The 21855-nt window shown below is 55.9% G+C and overlaps 1 protein-coding gene across 1 annotated transcript in view; it reads right to left on the bottom strand.

The window, feature by feature from the left end:
* Positions 1 to 9728: 9728 nt before the first annotated feature.
* tnk1 (tyrosine kinase, non-receptor, 1) overlaps positions 9729 to 21855 on the bottom strand; it is an 85031-nt gene continuing 72904 nt past the window's right edge. Inside the window, exons 10-15 of the mRNA XM_070863311.1 lie at positions 21376 to 21564; positions 18815 to 18870; positions 16593 to 17116; positions 14305 to 14400; positions 12971 to 13081; positions 9729 to 12194 (exon numbers count right to left, since the gene is read on the bottom strand). Coding sequence (XP_070719412.1) covers positions 12183 to 12194; positions 12971 to 13081; positions 14305 to 14400; positions 16593 to 17116; positions 18815 to 18870; positions 21376 to 21564 — 988 coding nt within the window. The 3' untranslated portion in view covers positions 9729 to 12182. The remainder of the gene's footprint in view (positions 12195 to 12970; positions 13082 to 14304; positions 14401 to 16592; positions 17117 to 18814; positions 18871 to 21375; positions 21565 to 21855) is intronic.

The following is a 21855-nucleotide window of genomic DNA, read 5'->3' as shown; positions in this document are numbered from 1 at the left end:
GGAGAGGACGAGGGGAAGGGGAGAGAGTGTATGGAAGCGGGAGGGGGAGACATGGGGGAAGGTGGAAAGGAATGAGAGGGAGGGGGAGACATGGGGGAAGGTGGAAAGGAATGAGAGGGAGGGGAGAGCATCCAGGGGAACAGGGAGAATGTGAATGGAAGGGCAGGGAGACACCGGAGGAATGGGAGACGATAAGAGAAGGGGTCGGTGGGGGGAGAGAGATTTGGGTTGACTTATGAGGAAAGGTTGAGCAGGTTGGGCCTGTACTCATTGGAGTTTAGAAGAATGAGAGGTGATCTTATCGAAACGCGTAAGATTCTGAGCGACCTTGACAGGGTGGATGCAGAGAGGATGTTTCCCCGCGTGGGGGAATCTAGAACTAGGGGGCAGAGTCTCAGAATAAGAGGCCGCCCATTTAAGACGGAGATGAGGAGGAATTTCTTCTCTCTGAGGGTTGTAAATCTGTGGAATTCTCTGCCCCAGAGAGCTGTGGAGGCTGGGTCATTGAATATATTTAAGGCGGAGGTAGACAGATTGTTGAACGATAAGGGAGTGAAGGGTTATGGGGAGCGGGCGGGGAAGTGGAGCTGAGTCCATGATCGGATCAGCCGTGATCTTACTGAATGGCGGAGCAGGCTCGAGGCCTACTCCTGCTCCTATCTCTTCTGTTCTTATGATGTTTCTATCCTGATTCCCAAAAGCCAAGGGGCTGGAATTCCCACTGGGGTATTTGCCAACACATCCTCTGGCTGGGTCTCCGATGGCAGGGAGGCCCTGCATTGAGGAGGAGGAGGAGAAGAACCACCGAGTGTCGTCAGGCTTCGAGGGAGCCGCCATCTTGGATTATTCTGTGCCACCGCACGCAACAAGCCAAATATTCCCTGCCCCCCCGACAGCCAAAGTTTACCAAGACGTGCTTGCTTTGTTCTTTTGCTGGAAAAACCTTGGGCGCCGCGCCCTGGGTGGGGCCCAAAAATGTGTACATAAGGCAATAAAACAGTATTGAACATTACCTCGGGCTCCGGCAGGGCGTGGGCCCAAAGCCGGCGGGAGGGCACCTTCGGGGGCGACGCCAGGAAGCTCCTCATCTGCAGACGGCGCGTGGGACGATCGCTGGTTGGACACATTCAATCACATGACCTCCATGGGCACCTCCCCCTCCCCACCCATGGACTGCCGCCATTGGTCGCCCAACCTGTCCATCCTCACGGTGCCCCGCCAATTGGAAAACCAACAGACTCTTCATTACCCCGATTGGATGATTCCTAGCTCTCAGTCAAAATGGCCTCTCCCCCCCACCCACCCCGATATCTCCAATATTTTTTATAACTAATAAACAATGGTGTTCAAAATAAATATTTTTAAAATCATTTTTTTTTAATGCCCTTCTATGATTTTTCTCCGTTGTGTTGCTAAGGTGACAGTTGTGGCTCAGTGGGTCGCACTCTCTCTCGCCTCTGAGTCAGAAGATTGTGGGTTCGAGTCCCACTCCAGGGACTTGAGCACATAAATCTAGGCCGACACTCCCAGTGCCAGTACTGAGGGAGCGCCGCATTGTCGGAGGGGCAGTGCTGAGGGAGCGCCGCACTGTCGGAGGGGCAGTACTGAGGGAGCGCCGCACTGTCGGAGGGGCAGTACTGAGGGAGCGCCGCACTGTCAGAGGGACAGTACTGAGGGAGCGCCGCACTGTCGGAGGGGCAGTGCTGAGGGAGCGCCACACTGTCGGAGGGGCGGTACTGAGGGTGCACTGCACTGTCGGAGGGGCAGTGCTGAGGGAGCGTCGCACTGTCGGAGGGACAGTACTGAGGGAGCGCCGCACTGTCGGAGGGGCAGTGCTGAGGGAGCACCGCACTGTCGGAGGGGCAGTGCTGAGGGAGCGCCGCACTGTCGGACGGGCAGTACTGAGGGAGTACCGCATTGTCGGAGGGGCAGTGCTGAGGGAGCGCTGCACTGTCGGAGGTGCCGTATTTCGGATGAGACGTTAAACCGAGGCCCCGTCTGCTCTCTCAGGTGGACGTAATAGATCCCACGGCCACTATTTCGAAGAAGAGCAGGGGAGTTCTCCCCAGTGTCCTGGGGCCAATATTTGTCACTCTTTCAACATCACTAAAACAAATGATCTGGGTCATTATCGCATTGCTGTTTGGGGGAGCTTGCTGTGCGCAAATTAGCTGCTGCGTTTCCCACATTACAACACTTCAAAAAGTATTTTACTGGCTGTGAACGACGTCATGACAAGGTGCGGTGTAAATGCAAATCTTTCATTTTTCTGGATGGACAAGCCAGGGGGGGGGGGCCTTCCTCTTTCATATCCCCCCCCCCCCTGTGATTTAATGGACCCTGCCAGGACGATGATCTAGGCTGTGATAGGCCAACAGCGTTGTGCTCATGGCGTCAGTCTGTCATTGGGTGGGAGCTGACTGGAGAGGGGGGGGGGGGTGAGGGGAGGGGAGAGGTGGGGAGGGAGGAGAGAGGTGCGGGAGAAGTGGAGGGGGCAAGGGTGGTTGGGGTGAGAGGTGAGGGTTGGGAAATGGACCAATCGAAGCTTGAATTGTTGGCACGTGTCTTGGGTGGGCGGCTATTGGCTCCTTCCCAGCGAGGGATTGGAGAGAGTGGGCCTCTTCTTCTGATAAGAGAAAGACTTGCATTTATATAGCGCCTTTCACGACCACCGGACGTCTCAAAACGTTTTACACCCAATTAATTACTTTGGAAATGTAGTCGCTGTTGTAATGTGGGAAACGTGGCAGGTAATGTGCGCACAGCAAGCTCCCACAAACAGCAATGTGATAATGACCGGATAGTCTGTCTTTAGTGATGTTGATTGAGGGATAAATATTGGGCCCAGGACACCGGGGAGAACTCCCCCTGCTCTTCTTCAAAATAGTAGCCGTGGGATCTTTTACTCTCACCTGAGAGGGCAGACGCGGCCTCGGTTTAATGTCTCATCCAAAAGACGGCACCTCCGACAGTGTGGCACTGCCCCTCCGACAGTGCGGCGCTCCCTCAGCACTGCCCCGCTCCCTCAGCACTGCACTGGGAGTGTTGGTCTATCTTTATGAGCTCAAGTCCTGGTGGGGAGGAGGGGAAGGCTGAGGCCTCAACCCTGATTGGAGAAAGAAGTGGGGTGAAGGTTCAGAGATCAGAAATGACGGGACCCTCCCTCGTTGGGAGGCAGGGGATAAAGACAATGGACCTCTCTCATAGAAATATCTAGAGCTTGCCCTAGAGGTGGGGCCTATTTGGTCCTTTTTGATTGGGAGAAGGGAGGCTGTTGACCCCGGGATTGGAGGGTGGAGGAGGGGGGAGTGAAAAACCTCTGATGGGGGATGGGGTGTCAAGCTACGCTCCATGGCATTGTGGGACGGATCTCATCCCCGCTCGGACACGACAAGGAAGCTTCTAGAAGCCTTGGGAGATTCAAGCAAGAAGGATGGGCTTGAGTGACGATGGATTATTTTTTTTACTTTATTTTCACCCACTGCTAATGTATTTGCTTCATGGGTTGTTTGCGTAAGAGTTCGTAGCAACACATTGCTATTAAGAACTAGTTGGTTTATTAGCAAAAGGTTTAACAATCGCATTACCAGTTCATCCACCGGGCTCACAACCACCTGCCCCATTGCAGATCCCTGAACCCAACTGGCCGGGGTTTTATTGAGTCTTGTGAACATCACATGACTGGCTAAGCCACTCCCACTCAACAGCTCTACAACTATTTTGTGTAAAACTTTGTTAAAAAGGGCACTCGAACTTGCAAATTAACAAATAAACCTTGAAACAATCAAATTAAAATTTGGTTGCCGGGGGTGGGGGGCGATGATGCACTCCAGTCCCTCCGGTGCCCACCTCTCGCGGAAGGCCGCGAGCGTACCGGTGGACACCGCGTGCTCCATCTCCAGGGACACCCTGGCTCGAATGTAACCGCAGAAGAGAGGCAGGCAGTCGGGCTGAACGACCCCCTCGACCGGTTAATGGCCGTCTTGCTTAGGCCCAGGAGCAGTCACACGAGGAGGCCTTCCAACCTTCCCACTTCAACAGCTCAACAAACCTGTAGGCGCGTACATCACACTACATATTACCAGTTCACCCCATCATCATAGGGGGTCCCTCGTATCGAGGATGACTTGCTTCCACGGCAAAAAAAGGATGAGTTCACAGGTGTTTCAATGAAGGACCTAATATTCCAGATCCTGAACTACATCCCGAAGGGTGGAAGATGCCTGTGGGTGGATTATTTTAACGTGGGGTGGCCGTTGCACACCAGCCACCACACGGGCTTGACAGAGCTAGGTCTTGGTCCAGTGGCAAGGGTTGACCAGGACGACTGGAGACCAGCTCTGCTGCACGGGCCTAGTGCGCCCACACATATCGCACAGTGTGGGCTGGGCCCGTGCTGCCCCTGGGCCCTCGCCTCTCCTGGGCCCCCGATCACGTCCCCCTACAATCTCTCGCCGCTCTTTCGCCCCGACCTCGCCGCTCCTGCTGTACCTGCCCACGCTCCAATCAGCGACCAGGACCTTGATGACGTCACTCTTTGCTGCACCAGCTCGCGCCGCGCCCTGAAGTAATACGCCGCCACGCTGCCCCCGCGGCCGCTCATCGCTCCTTTTATGGCCCCGACCTGCCACTGTTCATCCACCAGGCTCACAACCACCTGCCCCATCGTGGATCCCTCGAACCCAACTGGCCGGGGTTTTATTGAGCCTTGTGAACATCACGTGACTGACTAAGCCACTCCCACCTCAACAGCTATACAACTATTTTGAGTTGCGAGATTGCGGGGTCTGTGAACAGCGAGCTTTCTGGGGATTTTTTAGGATGGGGGGGGGGGGGGCGTAAAATGCAGCCATTTTATTTCCAGGGAGCTGATTTTACATTTGTAAACGGATAAGGTTCAGTTAGCGGGAAATATTTCCGTTGGGGGGGGGGGGTGGCGGCGAGGGGGGTGGGAAAGGTCACTGGGAACCCCGCCTCCGTCTGGATATCTGGATTGCGTGACAGTCCATCTCACCGGCACAGAGAGAGGCGACGCCATTAGTGATCCAAAATGGCGGCCGGCACGCCACGTGCTTGGCAGCACCTCCCGCCGCAGGTCTCTGGAGCCCCGTGCCCGAAACGGGCGTTAGGCCTTCTGAACGGGGAGGGCTAACAAGGGAACACACATTAAATGGTAGGAGACTGAGAAGTGTAGAGGAACAGAGGGACCTGGGAGTGCAGGTCCACAGATCCCTGAAGGTAGCAGGCCAGGTAGAGAAGGTGGTTAAGAAGGCGTACGGAATACTTGCCTTTATTGGCCGAGGCATGGAATACAAGAGCAGGGAGGTTATGCTTGAACTGTATAAAACACTGGTTAGGCCACAGCTGGAGTACTGCGTGCAGTTCTGGTCACCACATTACAGGAAAGATGTGATTGCACTGGAGAGGGTACAGAGGAGATTTACCAGGATGTTGCCTGGACTGGGGAATTTTAGTGATGAGGAAAGATTGGATAGGCTGGGGCTGTTTTCTATGGAAAAGAGGAGGCTGAGGGGAGACCTGATTGAGGTGTATAAAATGATGAGGAGCCTGGACAGACCTATTTCCCTCAGCAGAGGGGTCAACAACCAGGGGGGGCATAGATTTAAAGTAATTGGGGGGAGGTTTAGAGGGGATTTGAGGGGAAATGTCTTCACCCAGAGGGTGGTGGGGGTCTGGAACTCACTGCCTGAAAGGGTGGTAGAGGCAGAAACCCTCACCATATTTTAAAAAGTACTTGGATGTGCACCTGAAGTGCCGTAACCTGCAGGGCTACGGACCGAGAGCGGGAAAGTGGGATCAGGCTGGGTGGCTCTTTGTTGGCCGGCACGGACACGATGGGCCGAATGGCCTCCTTCCGTGCTGTAAATTTCTGTGATTCAAGGCGTAAATCTGGGAGGAGGAGGAGGGGCTGCAAGGCCTGGTTAGTGACCCTCCCTCACCTTCGCAAGGAAACATGGCCGGCTGACGAGGGCCACTAGCCGCCATTTTCCGCAGGCGCTCGGTTGTCCCGAGCCAACTGCCGTTAAAGGGGGCCTCTGTCGTCCGCCAGCGGCAAGGGGTTGTGGAGTCAAGAGGAGGAAGGGTGGACCCTCAAATCCACAGGCCTCGGCCCTCAGGCTCTCGCACCCCCGCTACCAGTGAGCTGCCTCTGGGCCAGAGACTGCGCCCCCTCCCCCCCGCAGCCCGCCCACACATTGATGTTCGCCAACTTTTGGCTCAGTGGGCAGCACTCTCTCGCCTCCGGGTCAAGGAGGTCGCGGGCTCGAGGCCCACTCCGGGGACTTGAGTGCATAATCCAGGCCGACACTCCCTGGGGCCGCTATTGTGAGGGGCCTCGCCGTTTCCTCGCAGGTCGGGGCCGCAAAAGGCGAGTGGCGAGCGGCCCCTGGTCATCGCGGCGGTGTACCACCTCAATGAGCAGCGCGAGGCGGTGCACGAGGGCAACAGCAGCAAAGAGGGCGATTGCACTGGACGTCACCAAGGTCCAGGTCGCTGATTGGGGCGCGGGCAGGTACAGCAGGAGCAGCGAGGTCGGGGCGAAGGAGCGGCGAGAGATCGTGGAGCAACGTGATCGGGGCCCAGGAGAGGCGAGAGTTCGGGGCCCAGAAGAGGCAAGGGCCGAGGGGCAGCACGGGCCCAGCCCACACTGTGCGATATGTGTGTGCGCACTGGGTCCGTGCAGCAGAGCAGGTCTCCAGTCGTCCTGGTCAATCCTTGCCACTGGACCAAGACCTCGCTCTGTCAAGCCCGTGTGGTGGCTGGTGTGCAACGGCCACCCCACGTTAAAAAAATCCACCCACAGGCATCTTCCACCCTTCAGGATGTAGTTCGGGATCCGGAATATCAGGTCCTTCGTTGAAGCACCTGTGAACTCATCTCTTTTCGGCGTGGAAGCAAGTCATCCTCAATACGAGGGACCACCCAAGAAGACGATGACTGTGAGGGAGCGCCGCACTGTCGGAGGGGCAGTACTGAGGGAGCGCCTCACTGTCGGAGGGGCAGTGCTGAGGGAGCGCCGCACTGTCGGAGGGGCAGTACTGAGGGAGCGCCGCACTGTCGGAAGGGCAATACTGAGGGAGCGCCGCACTGTCGGAGGGGCAGTGCTGAGGGAGCGCCGCACTGTCGGAGGGGCAGTACTGAGGGAGCGCCTCACTGTCGGAGGGTCAGTGCTGAGGGAGCGCCGCACTGTCGGAGGGGCGGTACTGAGGGAGCGCCGCACTGTCGGAGGGGCAGTACTGAGGGAGCGCCGCACTGTCGGAGGGGCAGTGCTGAGGGAGCGCCGCACTGTCGGAGGGGCAGTGCTGAGGGAGCGCCGCACTGTCGGAGGGGCAGTGCTGAGGGAGCGCCGCACTGTCGGAGGGGCAGTGCTGAGGGAGCGCCGCACTGTCGGAGGGGCAGTGCTGAGGGAGCGCCGCACTGTCGGAGGGGCAGTACTGAGGGAGCGCCACACTGTCAGAGGGGCAGTGCTGAGGGAGCGCCGCACTGTCGGAGGTGCCATCTTTCGGATGAGACGTTAAACCGAGGCCCCGTCTGCTCTCTCAGGTGGGCGGAGAAGATTCCATGGCACTATTTGGAAGAAGAGTGGGGAGTTATCCCGGTGACCTGGAAGCCAATAGGTATCCCTCAATCAACATCACGCTTAACACAACAACAAAAGAGACAATCTGGTCATTGTCAGCTTGCTGCTTGTGGGATCTTGCCCTGCTCACGTTGGCTGCTGCATTTCCCAGGTTACAACAGTGACCGTGCCTCAAACAAGTATGTCATTGGCTGCGAGGCGCTTTGGGCCGACCCGAGGTGGTGATCAGATGCTTGGGGACTTCCGAACTCGACGAATAGCACGGAGCAGCGAAGGGGCTGTCGGAAGGGGATAGCTAGGGTCGGTCGTGTTCCCCAACATTGGGCGGACGTTGAAGTCCCCGACACAGCCCAGTGGGGGCGCTGAAGAGTAGCAGGCCCCAAAATAAGCCTGCACCCTCTGTTGGGATCAGCCAGGTTTTTGCTCCCGCCTCTTCTGAAGGCACTGATTGTACGCCGGGTCCTCGGCCACCACAGGCCCTTCCACAACCCACCCCAAAATAACCAGCGCCGCAGATTGGAGGGCGCCGGTGTGCTATTCAACCAAGGGGGTCTTCACAACCCAGTCCTCGTCCCGGCCTTCGAGCGCGGGGTTGGGGGGCGGAGGGGGAGGGAGTCATTGGATAGAGTGAGGGAGTTTGGGTTAGGGTTAGCCTTGCCTGGTTTTCCCCCGCACCCCCCCCCCACCCCGCCCCATCCCTGTCTCTGTCTCCTTTCCCTCCCCCCTTCCTAGCCCAAGGGGTACTGAGGGCAATGGCAGCGCGCCCCACTGCCGACCCGACCAGCTCAGCACTGACGATCAAACTCGAGGGGGCCGGGGGGGGGGGCAGTCTCTGCATTTGGTTCTGCGCCCTGCCCCTCAGGGAGAATATATCGGCCTCAGAGGGGGAACAGCGCAAGTTCCCCAGGATTATAACCGGGGCTGAAGGGGTTAAATTACGAGGGACAGGTTGCATAGACTGGGCTTGTATTCCCTCGAGTGCAGAAGATTAAGGGGCAATCCAATCGAGGTGTTTAAGATGATCGAAGGAGTTGATAGGGGGAGACAGAGAGAAACTGTTTCCTCTGGTGTAAGGAAAGATTGAGCAGGTTGGGCCTCTACTCACTGGAGGCAGTTCAGAGAAGGTTCACTCGGTTGATTCCAGAGATGAGGGGGTTGACTTATGAGGAAAGGTTGAGGAAGTTGGGCTTCTACTCATTGGAATTCAGAAGAATGAGAGGTGATCTTATCGAAACGTGTAAGATTATGAGGGGGCTTGACAAGGTGGATGCAGAGAGGATGTTTCCACTGATGGGGGAGACTAGAACTAGGGGGCATGATCTTAGAATAAGGGGCCGCCCATTTAAAACTGAGATGAGGAGGAATTTCTTCTCTGAGGGTTGTAAATCTGTGGAATTCACTGCCTCAGAGAGCTGTGGAAGCTGGAACATTGAATACATTTAAGACAGAGATAGACAGTTTCTTGACCGATAAGGGGATAAGGGGGCGGGCAGGAAAGTGGAGCTGAGTCCATGATCAGATCAGCCATGATCTTATTGAATGGCGGAGCAGGCTCGAGGGGCCGTATGGCCGACCCCTGCTCCTATTTCCTCTGGTGGGGGGAGTCCAGAACAAGGGGGGCTTTACATTAAAATTAGAGCCAGGCCGTTCAGGGGTGATGTCAGGAAGCACTTCTTCACACAAAGGGCGGTGGGAATCTAGAACTCTTCCCCCACCCTCTCCTTCCCCCCTTCCCCCCTCCCCCCACCCCCCAGAAAAAGCTGTTGAGGCTGGGGCGGGTGAAGCTCAATTGAAAATGTCAAAATTGAGATAGACAGACTTATGTTGTGTCAGGGTATGAAGGCTTATGGGACCAAGGCAGGTGGATGGAAGTCGAGAGGCAGATCAGTCTATGATGTCACTGAATGGCTGAGCGGGCTCGATGGGCTGAATGGCCTCCTTCCTCCTTCGAATGTTCCCTCTTGGGTCATTTCGGCACCCCACCCCTCTTAGTTTCGACGGCCTCCAGCGACAGCCGGTAAAGATTTGAGAGCGCGAGGCAAAAAGAAACGGCAGTGTCAAGATGGCCGCCAATCGTGGCGTGACCTCTTCGGTCAGGGGTCAAGCACAAAATGATCGGACACGGAAATGACTCGAGTTCGGTTTATTCTAGATACAAAGACCGGCAAAGGATAACAAAACAGCGACGATTTAAGGCAAATAGTCTTACTGTACAAGGGCGTACCACAACGGAGAGGTCGGGGGTCATTGAGGGTTAGATTGGCGAATGGCAGTGTCCATTTCCAGGTGAGACCAAGGCGTTGGTGCCGGCGGGGGGGGGGGGGGGGCGCGGGGTTAAAGAGTCAGAGGGACGGAATAGACGTCTCAGGAGATGCCACAACCCCGCTTTGTACCAGAAACTTAACTGGAGAAGCCACATAAATACTGTGGCTAGAAGAGCGGGTCAGAGGCTGGGTATTCTGGGCAAGTGTCTCACCTCCTGGCTCCCTTCCCACCATCTACAAGGCACAAGTCGGGAGTGGGATGGAACACTCTCCACTTGCCTGGATGAGTGCAGCTCCGACAACACTCGAGAAGCTCGACACCATCCAGGACAAAGCAGCCCGCTTGATGGGCACGCTACCCACCACCTTCAACATTCACTCCCTCCACCACCGGCGCCCCCTGGCTGCAGTGTGCACCATCTACAAGATGCACTGCAGCAACTCGCCAAGGCTTCTTCGGCAGCACCTCCCAAACCCGCGACCTCTACCCGCCTAGCCCTGCCAAATTTATTTCCTTCAGGCACTTATCCAACTCCCTTTTGAAAGCCGCGATTGAGTCTGCCTCCACCGCCCTCTCGGGCAGCGCATTCCAGATCCTAACCACTCGCTGCGCAAGAAAGCTTCCCCTCGTGTCACCTTTGGTTCTTCTGCCAATCGCCTTAAATCTGTGTCCTCTGGTTCCCGACCCTTCCGCCAATGGGAACAGTTTCTCTCGGTCTACTCTGTCTAGACTCAGCTACAGGGAGTGGTTGAAGCGAATAGCATCAATACATTTAAGGGGAAGTCAGACATGAGGGAGAAAGGAATAAAAGGTTTTGCTGATAAGCTGAGATGAAGTTGGGGATTAGAGGAGGCAACAACAACGTGTATTTATATAGCGCCTTTAACGTAGTGAAACGCCCCAAGGCGCTTCACAGGAGTATTAAGAGATTAAAAATTTGACACCGAGCCGCACAAGTAGAAATTAGGGCAGGTGACCAAAAGCTTGGTCAGAGAGGTCGGTTTTAAGGAGAGTCTTGAAGGAGGAGAGAGAGAGGCGGAGAGGTTTAGGGAGGGAGTTCCAGAGCTTAGGGCCCAGGCAACAGAAGGCACGGCCACCGATGGTGGGGCGATTATAATCAGGGATGCTCAAGAGGGTAGAATTAGAGGAGCGCAGACATCTCGGGGGGTTGTGGGGCTGGAGGAGATTACAGAGATAGGGAGGGGCGAGGGCCACGGAGGGATTTGTAAACAAAGATGAGAATTTTGGAATCGAGGCGTTGCTTAACCGGGAGCCAATGTAGGTCAGTGAGCACAGCGGGTGATGGGTGTGAGCGGGACTCCGTGTGAGTTCGGACGCGGGGCAGTGAGCACAGGGGGTGATGGGTGAGCGGGACTCGGTGCGAGTTAGGACACGGGGCAGCGAGCACAGTGGGTGATGGGTGAGCGGGACTCGGTGCGAGTTAGGACACGGGGCAGCGAGCACAGGGGGTGATGGGTGAGCGGGACTCGGTGCGAGTTAGGACACAGTGCAGCCGAGTTTTGGATCACCTCTAGTTTACGGAGGGTAGAATGTGGGAGATCAGCCAGGACTGCGTTGCAATAGTCAAGTCTAGAGGTAACAAAGGCACGGATGAGGGCTTCAGCAGCGGAGGAGCTGAGGCAGGGGTGGAGACGGATGTGGGAGGCCAGCCAATAAACACCGGCCTGGATCTGATGGGCCGAAGATTCTGTTTCTGTTCTCTGCGTTCCATCCAGAGTCGGCTTTGTAGGTGGAGGACGAGTTTTTGAGAGAGGGGTACAAGGGATGTCGTGTGTCCATTCCACCGACGCTGCACTTTGTCCGTCCGGAACATCTGGATGCCTTGATCCTTCGGGAGGATGAAGTCGTTTCCATTCATGGCCTGGTATTTTCAATCAGGCGACTTCCTGGATCACGTCACCTGGTCACGCAAACAAGTAAGCAACCTTCCCCCCCACCCACTCCCGGACCAATCGCACGAAACGAGGCTGAAATTCTCACAATGGCGCGTTGAATTCAAACAGTTTGCAAAGGGTGTGGAAGAGGGTGAAAGGTCATAACCCACAAGGCCTGCCCCACAACGGCCAATTCGGAACGCCGAAGGAGGTCGCACAGGAGCTAACCAATCGGCACAGGGTTATCAATGTGAAACCTGCCGATTAATCGAAAGGCACTAAAAGTTCACCCGCTCCTCCCTGGAATCTTCACACCAAGCTGGGCAAAAACAGTCCAAGAAAATAGGTCCATAGAGTTCTGTCGTCCAGTTCCTTGCTGAAACAAGATTCCTGCTATCTTCCTTAGATTCCTTGTAGGAGCGTCAGGATTTCAACTGCAAATGGAAAACGGGAAGTTTATGCAGAAAAACGCGGGGCAAATTAAAGCATTTTATTTCCATTATTATATTAGTCCCAGATCCAGGACAGCACGGGGTTCGATACAGAGTAAAGTTCCCTCTACACTGTCCCATCAAACACTCCCAGGGCAGGTACAGCACGGGGTTAGATACAGAGTAAAGCTCCCTCTACACTGTCCAATCAAACACTCCCAGGGCAGGTACAGCACGGGGTTAGATACAGAGTAAAACTCCCTCTACACTGTCCCATCAAACACTCCCAGGGCAGGTACAGCACGGGGTTAGATACAGAGTAAAGCTCCCTCTACACTGTCCCATCAAACACTCCCAGGGCAGGTACATCACAGGGTTGGATACAGGTGCAGATAAAATTCCCCTTCAGATCACCTCCCATACTCTATTACTTTTACTCTTGCACTTGTTCGGCTGAAGGTGCTGACTGTTGCCGGGTAATAGGGTTCCATGGGCACCACCCAGGGGATGCCCCCTCAGGAGGGCGTGTCTGCCCAGCCCGATCGTGTCCCTTGACCCCTGACCTCCAAACCCGTGCTATTATGAAACGGGTGGGGTGTCACCAGATCGGGCAATCCTGGCAGACTCCTCCCTCCTCCAATAACCTCCCGGTCACAGCCCCCCCCCCCCCCCGGTGCCAACCTTGGGCCCAGTTAATTCCACGCAGCCCAAGGGTTTGGCGCTGGGGGGGGCGTATCTCCGGACCGCTCCCGACGCCTTGCCCCACCGGGCATACTCACCCTCTTCTTCAGCAGGTACTGGCTGGCGCTCTCCAGGCTCCAACTAAAATCCTGTAGGATTCGCTGACATTCCTCGTGGGACTTCCGACTCATGTTGTAGAGCTGCTGGATCTGACGGAAAGGAAGTGGAGGGTCCGTGAGCCGGTGGGAACGGGGAGGGGGGGGGGAGGGTACAGTCGGGAACGCAGCGTTGGCTAGACCACAACAACAAGCGCCAAGGTCCCCCTGGCCCGCCCTGCCGGTCGTCGCGGCGACAGTGGAGTTGTTGGCTAATCTCTCATCAGCAGACCCGGACCACGAGGCCAGGAAAACCCTCCAAGTGTTGGAGAGCTTTGGGAATCAGGAGGTCGAAGGTCACCTGTTCCGCCCAAGAATGCTAAGAACTCGAGAAATAGGAGCAGGAGTCGGCCATTCGGCCCCTCGAGCCTGCTCCGCCATTCAATAAGATCATGGCTGATCTTCGACCTCAACTCCACTTTCCCGCCCGATCCCCATATCCCTCGATCCCTCTAAACTCCAAAAATCTATCTCGGTCTTGAATATTCTCAAGGACTGAGCCTCCACAGCCCTCTGGGGCAGAGAATTCCAAAGATTCACCACCCTCTGAGTGAAGAAATTCCTCCTCATCTCAGTCCTAAATGGCCGCCCCCTTATCCTGAGACTGTGTGACCCCTGGTTCTAGACTCCCCAGCCCGGGGGGAAACATCCTCCCTGCATCTACCCTGTCACTTCCTCTCAGAATCTTACACGTTTCAATCAGATCACCTCTCATTCTTCTAAACTCCAGAGAGTATAGGCCCAGTCGACACAATCTCTCCTCACAGGACAGCCCCCTCATCCCAGGAGTCAATCGAGTGAACCTTCGAGTGAACTCCAGAGAATACAGGCCCAGCTACTCAATGCTACTCCCACCACACGTCGTGTCTCAAATTATTCATGTACTGTGTCCCAAAATGTTCCCTGCCGATAATTACCGGTCTGGAACCCCCCACCCCTTATCGGCTGGTGACAGGGCTCAGCTTAACCCCGGGGAAATAAGCCGTCACTTCAACTCCTCCTGACCCAACCTCACAGCAGGTCCTCGAGGGTGCTCAGCTCGTCGAGCTGACCGGCCAATATCCCCCTCGCCCGCCCCTGATCGCCCCCCTCCCCCCCGCCCGCCGATGCCCATCCCTCGTCTACCCGCCCGCCCCGATAACTGGTTGCCTGCTCCCCCTCTCGCTCGCCCCCCCCCACCGCCCGCTGCCACCACCCCCTCGCCCGCTGCTGTCTCCCCCCAACCCCCCCCCCCCTCCCCCTCATCCACCGCTGCCCGCCCCAATACCCCATCTTACCTTTAAGTGTTGGGTCGCCTTCTGCGTATCGAAGTTGCTGGCCTGCAAGGCTTCGTGGCATTCCTCTGTGGTAACCCCATGCACCGCCTCCTGGACCTAATGGGCGAGGAGCATGGAATGGCCAGGGTCAGTTACTGTGAGCGTGAGCGAGTGAGCGAGTGAGTGAACGAGCGCGTGAGCGAGTGAGCGAGTGAGCGCGTGAGCGAGTGAGCAAGTGAGCGCGTGAGCGAGTGAGCAAGTGAGCGAGTGAGCGAGTGAGTGAACGAGCGCGTGAGCGCGTGAGCGAGTGAGCGAGTGAGCAAGTGAGCAAGTGAGCGAGTGAGCGAGTGAGCGAGTGAGCGTGTGAGCGAGTGAGCGAGTGAGCGAGAGTGTGCGCGTGCGTGCGTGTCCTTCTTCCTTCCCCACATCCTAACAGCACTCCCCGATTCTACAGCTAACTTTCCCCTTCTCTCGTTAAGAATCTGCCCGCATTTTAATTCAGCCCCTTGCCGCTCTCCCACTGCTACAACCCTTTCCTCACCCTTTGCACTGCCATCCATTGTACCCCCCTGACTCTCCACACCCAGCCCTTCCCACCCCACCTCCGCTCTCTCCACCCAGCCCCACCCCACCCAGCCCCTCCCCCGCTCTCCCCACCCAGCCCCTCCCCCGCTCTCCCCACCCAGCCCCTCCCCCTGCTCTCCCCACCCAGCCCCTCCCCCGACTCTCCCCACCCAGCCCCTCCCCCGTTCTCCCTCCCCTGCTCTCCCCACACAGCCCCTCCCCCGTTCTCCCCACACAGCCCCGCCCCATATAGCCCCTCCCCTGCTCTCCCCATACAGCCCTGCCCCATCTAGCCCCTCCCCCGCTCTCCCCACCCAGCCCCTCCCCCGCTCTCCCCACCCAGCCCCCATCACCCATCTAGCCCCTCCCCCGCTGTTCCCACCCAGCCACTCCCTCGCTCTCCCCACCCAGCCCCTCCCCCCCTAATACCGCCCCTGCTTCCATCTGTACCAGTGTTGGCTTTCATTCCTATTTTGCTTGTGTTAAAAGTTCAGTGAACAGTTTCCCCAGAGTCACGGTAAAATAACACGTTCCCAAAATGTGTGGGCGGGACTCGCAGTGCTCGGCAACATGTCTGGAGTTCCTGTTTCTGACGCCCCCATCCGGCATTCTGGGTAAATTGACATCAGGGGTGGGGCCAGGGTGAGGGGAGGTCCTCACATGAGCCTGAAGTCTGGATGGGCCGGAGCGGAAATTAAAATTCCCGTCACCACCCCACTTCACAACGTCCAGTCCCCTTGTTAGTTTTTTTGGACGTGTCTTTTTATCAGCATGCGCCAACTGACAGAAACCTCCCTCAACAATTAGACTCTAATTGGCCCTGAGATTTAGCCTCCCGCTCCACTCTTCGCCCCACCCGCCCGCAGGCGGTTCCTCATAGCGGCCTGAAAGGGCACAGGTCCGAGCTGATCAACTTTGGCAGGAAAATAATAGAAAAGCAAATTATAATTTAAATGGAGAAAAATTGCAAAGTGCTGCAGTACAGAGGGACCTGGGGGTCCTTGTGCATGAAACACAAAAAGTGAGTATGCAGGTACAGCAAGTGATCAGGAAGGCCAATGGTATCTTGGCCTTTATTGCAAGGGGGATGGAGTATAAAAGCAGAGAAGTCCTGCTACAACTGTACAGGGTATTGGTGAGACCACACCTGGAGTACTGCGTGTAGTTTTGGTCGCTGTATTTAAGGAGGGATATACTTGCATTGGAAGCTGTTCAGAGAAGGTTCACTCGGTTGATTCCGGGGGCGAGGGGTTTGACTTATGAGGATAGGTTGAGCCTAGACACATTGGAGTTCAGAAGAATGAGAGGTGATCTTATCGAAACATATAAGATAATGAGGGGGCTCGACAAGGTGGATGCAGAGAGGATATTTCCACTCATAGGGGAAACTAAAATGAGGGGACATAGTCTCAGAATAAGGGGCCGCCCATTTAAAACTGAGATGAGGAGGAATTTCTTCTCTGAGGGTTGTAAATCTGTGGCATTCTCTGCCCCAGAGAGCTGTGGAGGCTGGGTCAATGAATATATTTAAGGCGGAGATAGACAGATTTTTGAGTGATAAGGGAATGAAGGGTTATGGGGAGCGGGCGGGGAAGTGGAGCTGAGCCCATGATCGGATCTTATTGAATGAGGTTCGAGGGGCCGAATGGCCGACTCCTGCTCCTATTTCTGGCGGTCTTTGCGCGCGTCGCCACGGGGTGGGGGAGATCAGCTCGCAGCAACAGATTGTCTCGGTCATAACGTACACGTGTGATTTTCTCCTGTAGACTAGGGCCGCTCCCCTGCCGGTTAAGCCCCGCCTCTGGATGGGACGCTCGTGCCTCCTTGGAGACACTCTTGTGCAGATAATTGCCCCGGGGACCACGGGGTCTACCTTGGTGCTCGCCCGGCCGGGAGACCCTCGCGTCCTTCCTCTGGTCGACAGGGTGCTGGGTCCTGCTGCGGTCGCCAGTGCCGGGGATGTGCAGGTCCAGCTGGGGCCAGACCACGGACCAGCAGTTGGGCCGGGGCTGGGATGGCCGCAGCCGCAGCTTGGCCACGGCAGGCACCACGTCCTCGGCCTCGGCCGCCCACCGCCGCCCGTCCCGGGGGCCTTTCCGCGGCTTCTCGTTGGCCGGGCCCCGGGCGGCCCGCCCTGCCGCCGCCTGCTGCTCGCCCACCCGCCGGGGGCGGTCCTTGGAGGTGCACCTCAGCCCTGGGCTCGGCTCTGGGCTGCCCCCAGACAGGCGCTCCTTCGTGTCGATGTTGGAGTCCAAACTTCGGGATAGGCCTGAGGGTTAAAACACACAGGCAGGGGGAGGGGGGGCCTGATCAGTAATTAACACACTGCAGGAAGGGGCACCCATACAGGCTACACATGGCCTTCTGGGTCAGAGAGAGGGATGGAGAGAGAGAGAGAGAGAGAGGGATGGAGAGAGAGAGAGAGAGAGAGATGGATGTAGAGAGAGAGAGAGATGGATGTAGAGAGAGCGAGATGGATGGAGAAAGAGATGGATGGAGAGAGAGAGAGATGGATGGAGAGAGAGAGAGAGATGGATGGAGAGAGAGAGAGAGATGGATGTAAAGAGAGAGAGAGATGGATGGAGAGAGAGAGAGATGGATGGAGAGAGAGAGAGATGGATGGAGAGAGAGAGAGAGATGGATGGAGAGAGAGAGATGGATGGAGAGAGAGAGATGGATGGAGAGAGAGAGATGGATGGAGAGAGAGAGAGAGAGAGAGAGATGGATGTAGAGAGAGAGAGATATGGATGTAGAGAGAGAGAGAGAGAGAGATGGATGTAGAGAGAGAGATGGATGTAGAGAGAGAGATGGATGGAGAGAGAGAGAGATGGATGGAGAGAGAGAGAGATGGATGGAGAGAGAGAGATGGATGGAGAGAGAGAGATGGATGGAGAGAGAGAGATGGATGGAGAGAGAGAGATGGATGGGGAGAGAGAGATGGATGGAGAGAGAGATGGATGGAGAGAGAGAGAGATGGATGGAGAGAGAGAGATGGATGGAGAGAGAGAGATGGATGGAGAGAGAGAGAGAGAGAGATGGATGTAGAGAGAGAGAGATATGGATGTAGAGAGAGAGAGAGATGGATGTAGAGAGAGAGAGAGAGATGGATGTAGAGAGAGAGAGAGATGGATGTAGAGAGAGAGAGAGAGATGGATGTAGAGAGAGAGAGAGAGAGATGGATGTAGAGAGAGAGAGAGAGAGATGGATGTAGAGAGAGAGAGAGATGGATGGAGAGAGAGAGAGATGGATGGAGAGAAAGAGAGATGGATGGAGAGAGAGAGAGAGAGATGGATGTAGAGAGAGAGAGAGAGAGATGGATGTAGAGAGAGAGAGAGAGAGATGGATGTAGAGAGAGAGAGATGGATGGAGAGAGAGAGAGATGGATGGAGAGAAAGAGAGATGGATGGAGAGAAAGAGAGATGGATGGAGAGAGAGAGAGATGGATGGAGAGAGAGAGATGGATGGATGGAGAGAGAGAGATGGATGGAGAGAGATGGATGGAGAGAGAGAGATGGATGGAGAGAGAGAGATGGATGGAGAGAGAGAGATGGATGGAGAGAGAGAGATGGATGGAGAGAGAGGTGGATGGGAAGGTGTGGGTGGAGAAATAGATAGATATGGATGGAGAGATAGATAAAGAGAGGTAGATAGAGAGGTAGAAAGAGAGGTAGAAAGAGAGGTAGAAAGAGAAAGAGAGAGAGAGCGAGATAGATAGAGAGATAAAGAGAGAGAGAGATAGCCCCCAGTCACCTGGGGCCCCCCAGTCACTCCGTTCCCCCCCCAGTCACCCTGGCCCCCCTCACACCCCAGCCCCCTCCTCCTGTCACCCCTGGCGCCCCCCCACCCTCGTCACCCCTGGCCTCCCCAGTCACCTCTGCCCGCCCCCCACCCCCCAAGTCACCTCCGGCCCCCCCCCCCCAGTCACCTCCCCACCCCCCCCCTCAGTCACCCCAGGCCCCCGACTTACCCGACATTGTCAGCAGCTGGATCGGGTTCCTGTTGTCCAGTACACACAAGGACCTCCTGTGAGATCAGAGAGATGGGTCAGTGAACAGAATGGGTGAAAGCCCGATGGAGGGGCTGCTGTGGGTGGGGAGGGGGGGTGCGGGAGTAAGGGGGAAAGAGAGGGAGGGAAACATTTTACCTGTGACACAGAAAAGCAATGTGGGCGGTGGGCTAGATCTCAGGCTGAGCATTTCGGAATGAGATAAGGAGGAATATCTTCGCTCTGAGCGTTGTGAATCTTTGGAATTCTCTGCCCCAGAGGGCTGTGGAATCTCGGTCATTGAGTCGATTCAAGGGTGAGATCGATAGATTTTTGGACTCTCGGGGAATCGAGGGATATGGGGATCAGGCGGGGAAGTGGAGTTGAGGTCGAAGATCAGCCATGATCTCATTGAATGGCGGAGCAGGCTCGAGGGGCTGGATGGCCGACTCCCGCTCCTAATTCTTACGTTCTTGAAATATGCCCGGAATCGCTTGGGGAGTGATGTTGGGTCATTCAGATGGATGGGCGAAGATGGACTGAATGGCCTTCCTTGACCTCTGAAGGTCGGAAGAGCCATTGGGAGTCAGAGCTGTCCCTGTGTCCATTACGGGACACTGTCGTCAGGCAGAAGCGGTATCCCACGGCAGCCCCCTCAATGTACATCACACTCTGACTCATTCTTTCGACCTTTGGCCCCTGCATGCCAAGGAGGTCGGTTGTGTAGCCTCTTCCCATCAACGCCCCACCCCAACAGCAGCAGGCACCTCCCAAGTTGCATGTCACTCTTCCAGAAGGGGCAGGAACAATAAGCTCGACACCATCCAGGACAAAGCGCCCTACCCACCACCTTCAACACTCACTCCCTCCACCACCGGCGCCCCCTGGCTGCAGTGTGCACCGTCGACAAGATGCACTGCAGCAACTCGCCAAGGCTTCTTCGGCAGCACCTCCCAAACCCGCGACCTCTCCCCCCTAGAAGGACAAGGGCAGCAGGCGCATGGGAACACCACCACCTCCACGTTCCCCTCCCAGTCACACACCATCCCGACTGGGAAATATATCGGCCGTTCCTTCATCGTCGCTGGGTCACAATCCTGGAACTCCCTCCCTAACAGCACTGTGGGAGCACCTTCACCACACGGACTGCAGCGGTTCAAGAAGAGGGCTCACCACCACCTTCTCGAGGGGCGCTTAGGGGATGGGCAATAAATGCCGGCCTTGCCAGCGATGTCCACATCCCGTGAATGAATAAAATAAAGAACCCCTGGTCAATTTCCCGAAGCTTAACTGGTTGAACAGCTCCTAATCCAACCCAGCACTGACAAAAGGCCATCGACATGAAACGTTAACTCTGTTTCTCTCTCTCCACAGATGCTGCCCGTCCCGCTGAGTATTTCCAGCATTTTCTGTTTTTATTCCAACCCACCATTATCCACAGAAAGAGCCTGGGAGTCGGGTGGGCAGAGCAATGGCAAATGAAGTTCAATCCGGAGAAGTGTGAGGTAATGCATTTGGGGAGGGGCTAACAAGGCAAGGGAACACACATTAAATGGTAGGACACTGAGAAATGCAGAGGAACAAAGGGACCTGGGAGTGCAGGTCCACAGATCCCTGAAGGTAGCAGGCCAGGTGGATAAGGTGATTAAGAAGGCATACGGAATACTTGCCTTTATTGGCCGAGGCGTAGAATACAAGAGCAGGGAGGTTATGCTTGAACTGTATAAAACACTGGTTAGGCCACAGCTGGAGTACTGCGTGCAGTTCTGGTCACCAGATTACAGGAAAGATGTGATTGCACTGGAACGGGTACAGAGGAGATTTACGAGGATGTTGCCAGGACTGGAGAATTTTAGCGATGAGGAAAGATTGGATAGGCTGGGGTTGCTTTCTTTGGAACAGAGGAGGCTGAGGGGAGACCTTATTGAGGTGTATAAAATTATGAGGGGCCTGGATAGAGTGGATAGGACGGACCTATTTCCCTTAGCAGAGGGGTCAACAACCAGGGGGCATAGATTTAAATTAGTTGAAAGGTTTAGAGGGGATTTGAGGGGAAATGTCTTCACCTAGAGGGCGTTGGGGGTCTGGAACTCACTGCCTGAAAGGGTGGTAGAGGCAGAAACCCTCACCACATTTAAAAAGTACTTGGATGTGCACCTGAAGTGACGTAACCTGCAGGGCTATGGACCGAGAGCGGGAAAGTGGGATTAGGCCGGGTGGCTCTTTGTCGGCCGGCACGGACACGATGGGCCGAATGGCCTCCTTCCGTGCCGTAAATTTTCTATGATTCGATGAGCCAGACTTTGCATCGTGGTCTATATCGCCCCAAAAAATGGCCGACATTCCCGGCGATAGTGATAATATTTTGTTTTCGGAATGGCCGGAATATCGTCCTGCTCGGTACGTTCCGAAAACGGAGGCTGTCCCGGGAAGCCACGGCAGCTATTTATCTTTATACCGCTCGCTCCGGTCAAATTCTCACCCGACGGTAAAAGCAGCCCGAAAGCGGGAGTTCAGGGAAAGGCCTGGAACTGGAGACTTACTCGTTGATCTTTTCCGGGAAGCCCCAGGAACGGCGAGGGTCGATGTCCCCGTGCCCCGAGTGGATGAAGCTGCTTTTCAGGGGGCCGCTGATGGCGGGCCCCGAACGGATGGCGCTCACATAGGCCTGAGGGAACAGGCCCACCTGCAGTGTCTTCCTGTTCTGGCCCCGCCAGAACACCAGCTCCGGCCTAGAAGGAGAAAGAGCAGCGAGTGAGGCCGGGAACCACCTCTCCACACAAATCCTCAGTGCCCGAACCGAACCGGTCACACCCCGTAACCCACACACACACACACTGGCACTGTGACACCCCGATATACCTCACACCCCTCACTGTAACACCGATATACCCCACACCCCTCACTGTAACACTGATATACCCCACACCCCTCACTGTGACACCCCGATATACCTCACACCCCTCACTGTAACACCGATATACCCCACACCCCTCACTGTAACACTGATATACCCCACACCC

This window comes from Pristiophorus japonicus, chromosome 20 (assembly GCF_044704955.1).
Source record: "Pristiophorus japonicus isolate sPriJap1 chromosome 20, sPriJap1.hap1, whole genome shotgun sequence".
Lineage (NCBI taxonomy): Eukaryota > Metazoa > Chordata > Chondrichthyes > Pristiophoridae > Pristiophorus > Pristiophorus japonicus.
Note: the sequence above shows the minus strand (reverse complement) of the source record. Positions and strands in the feature narration are given on the sequence as shown.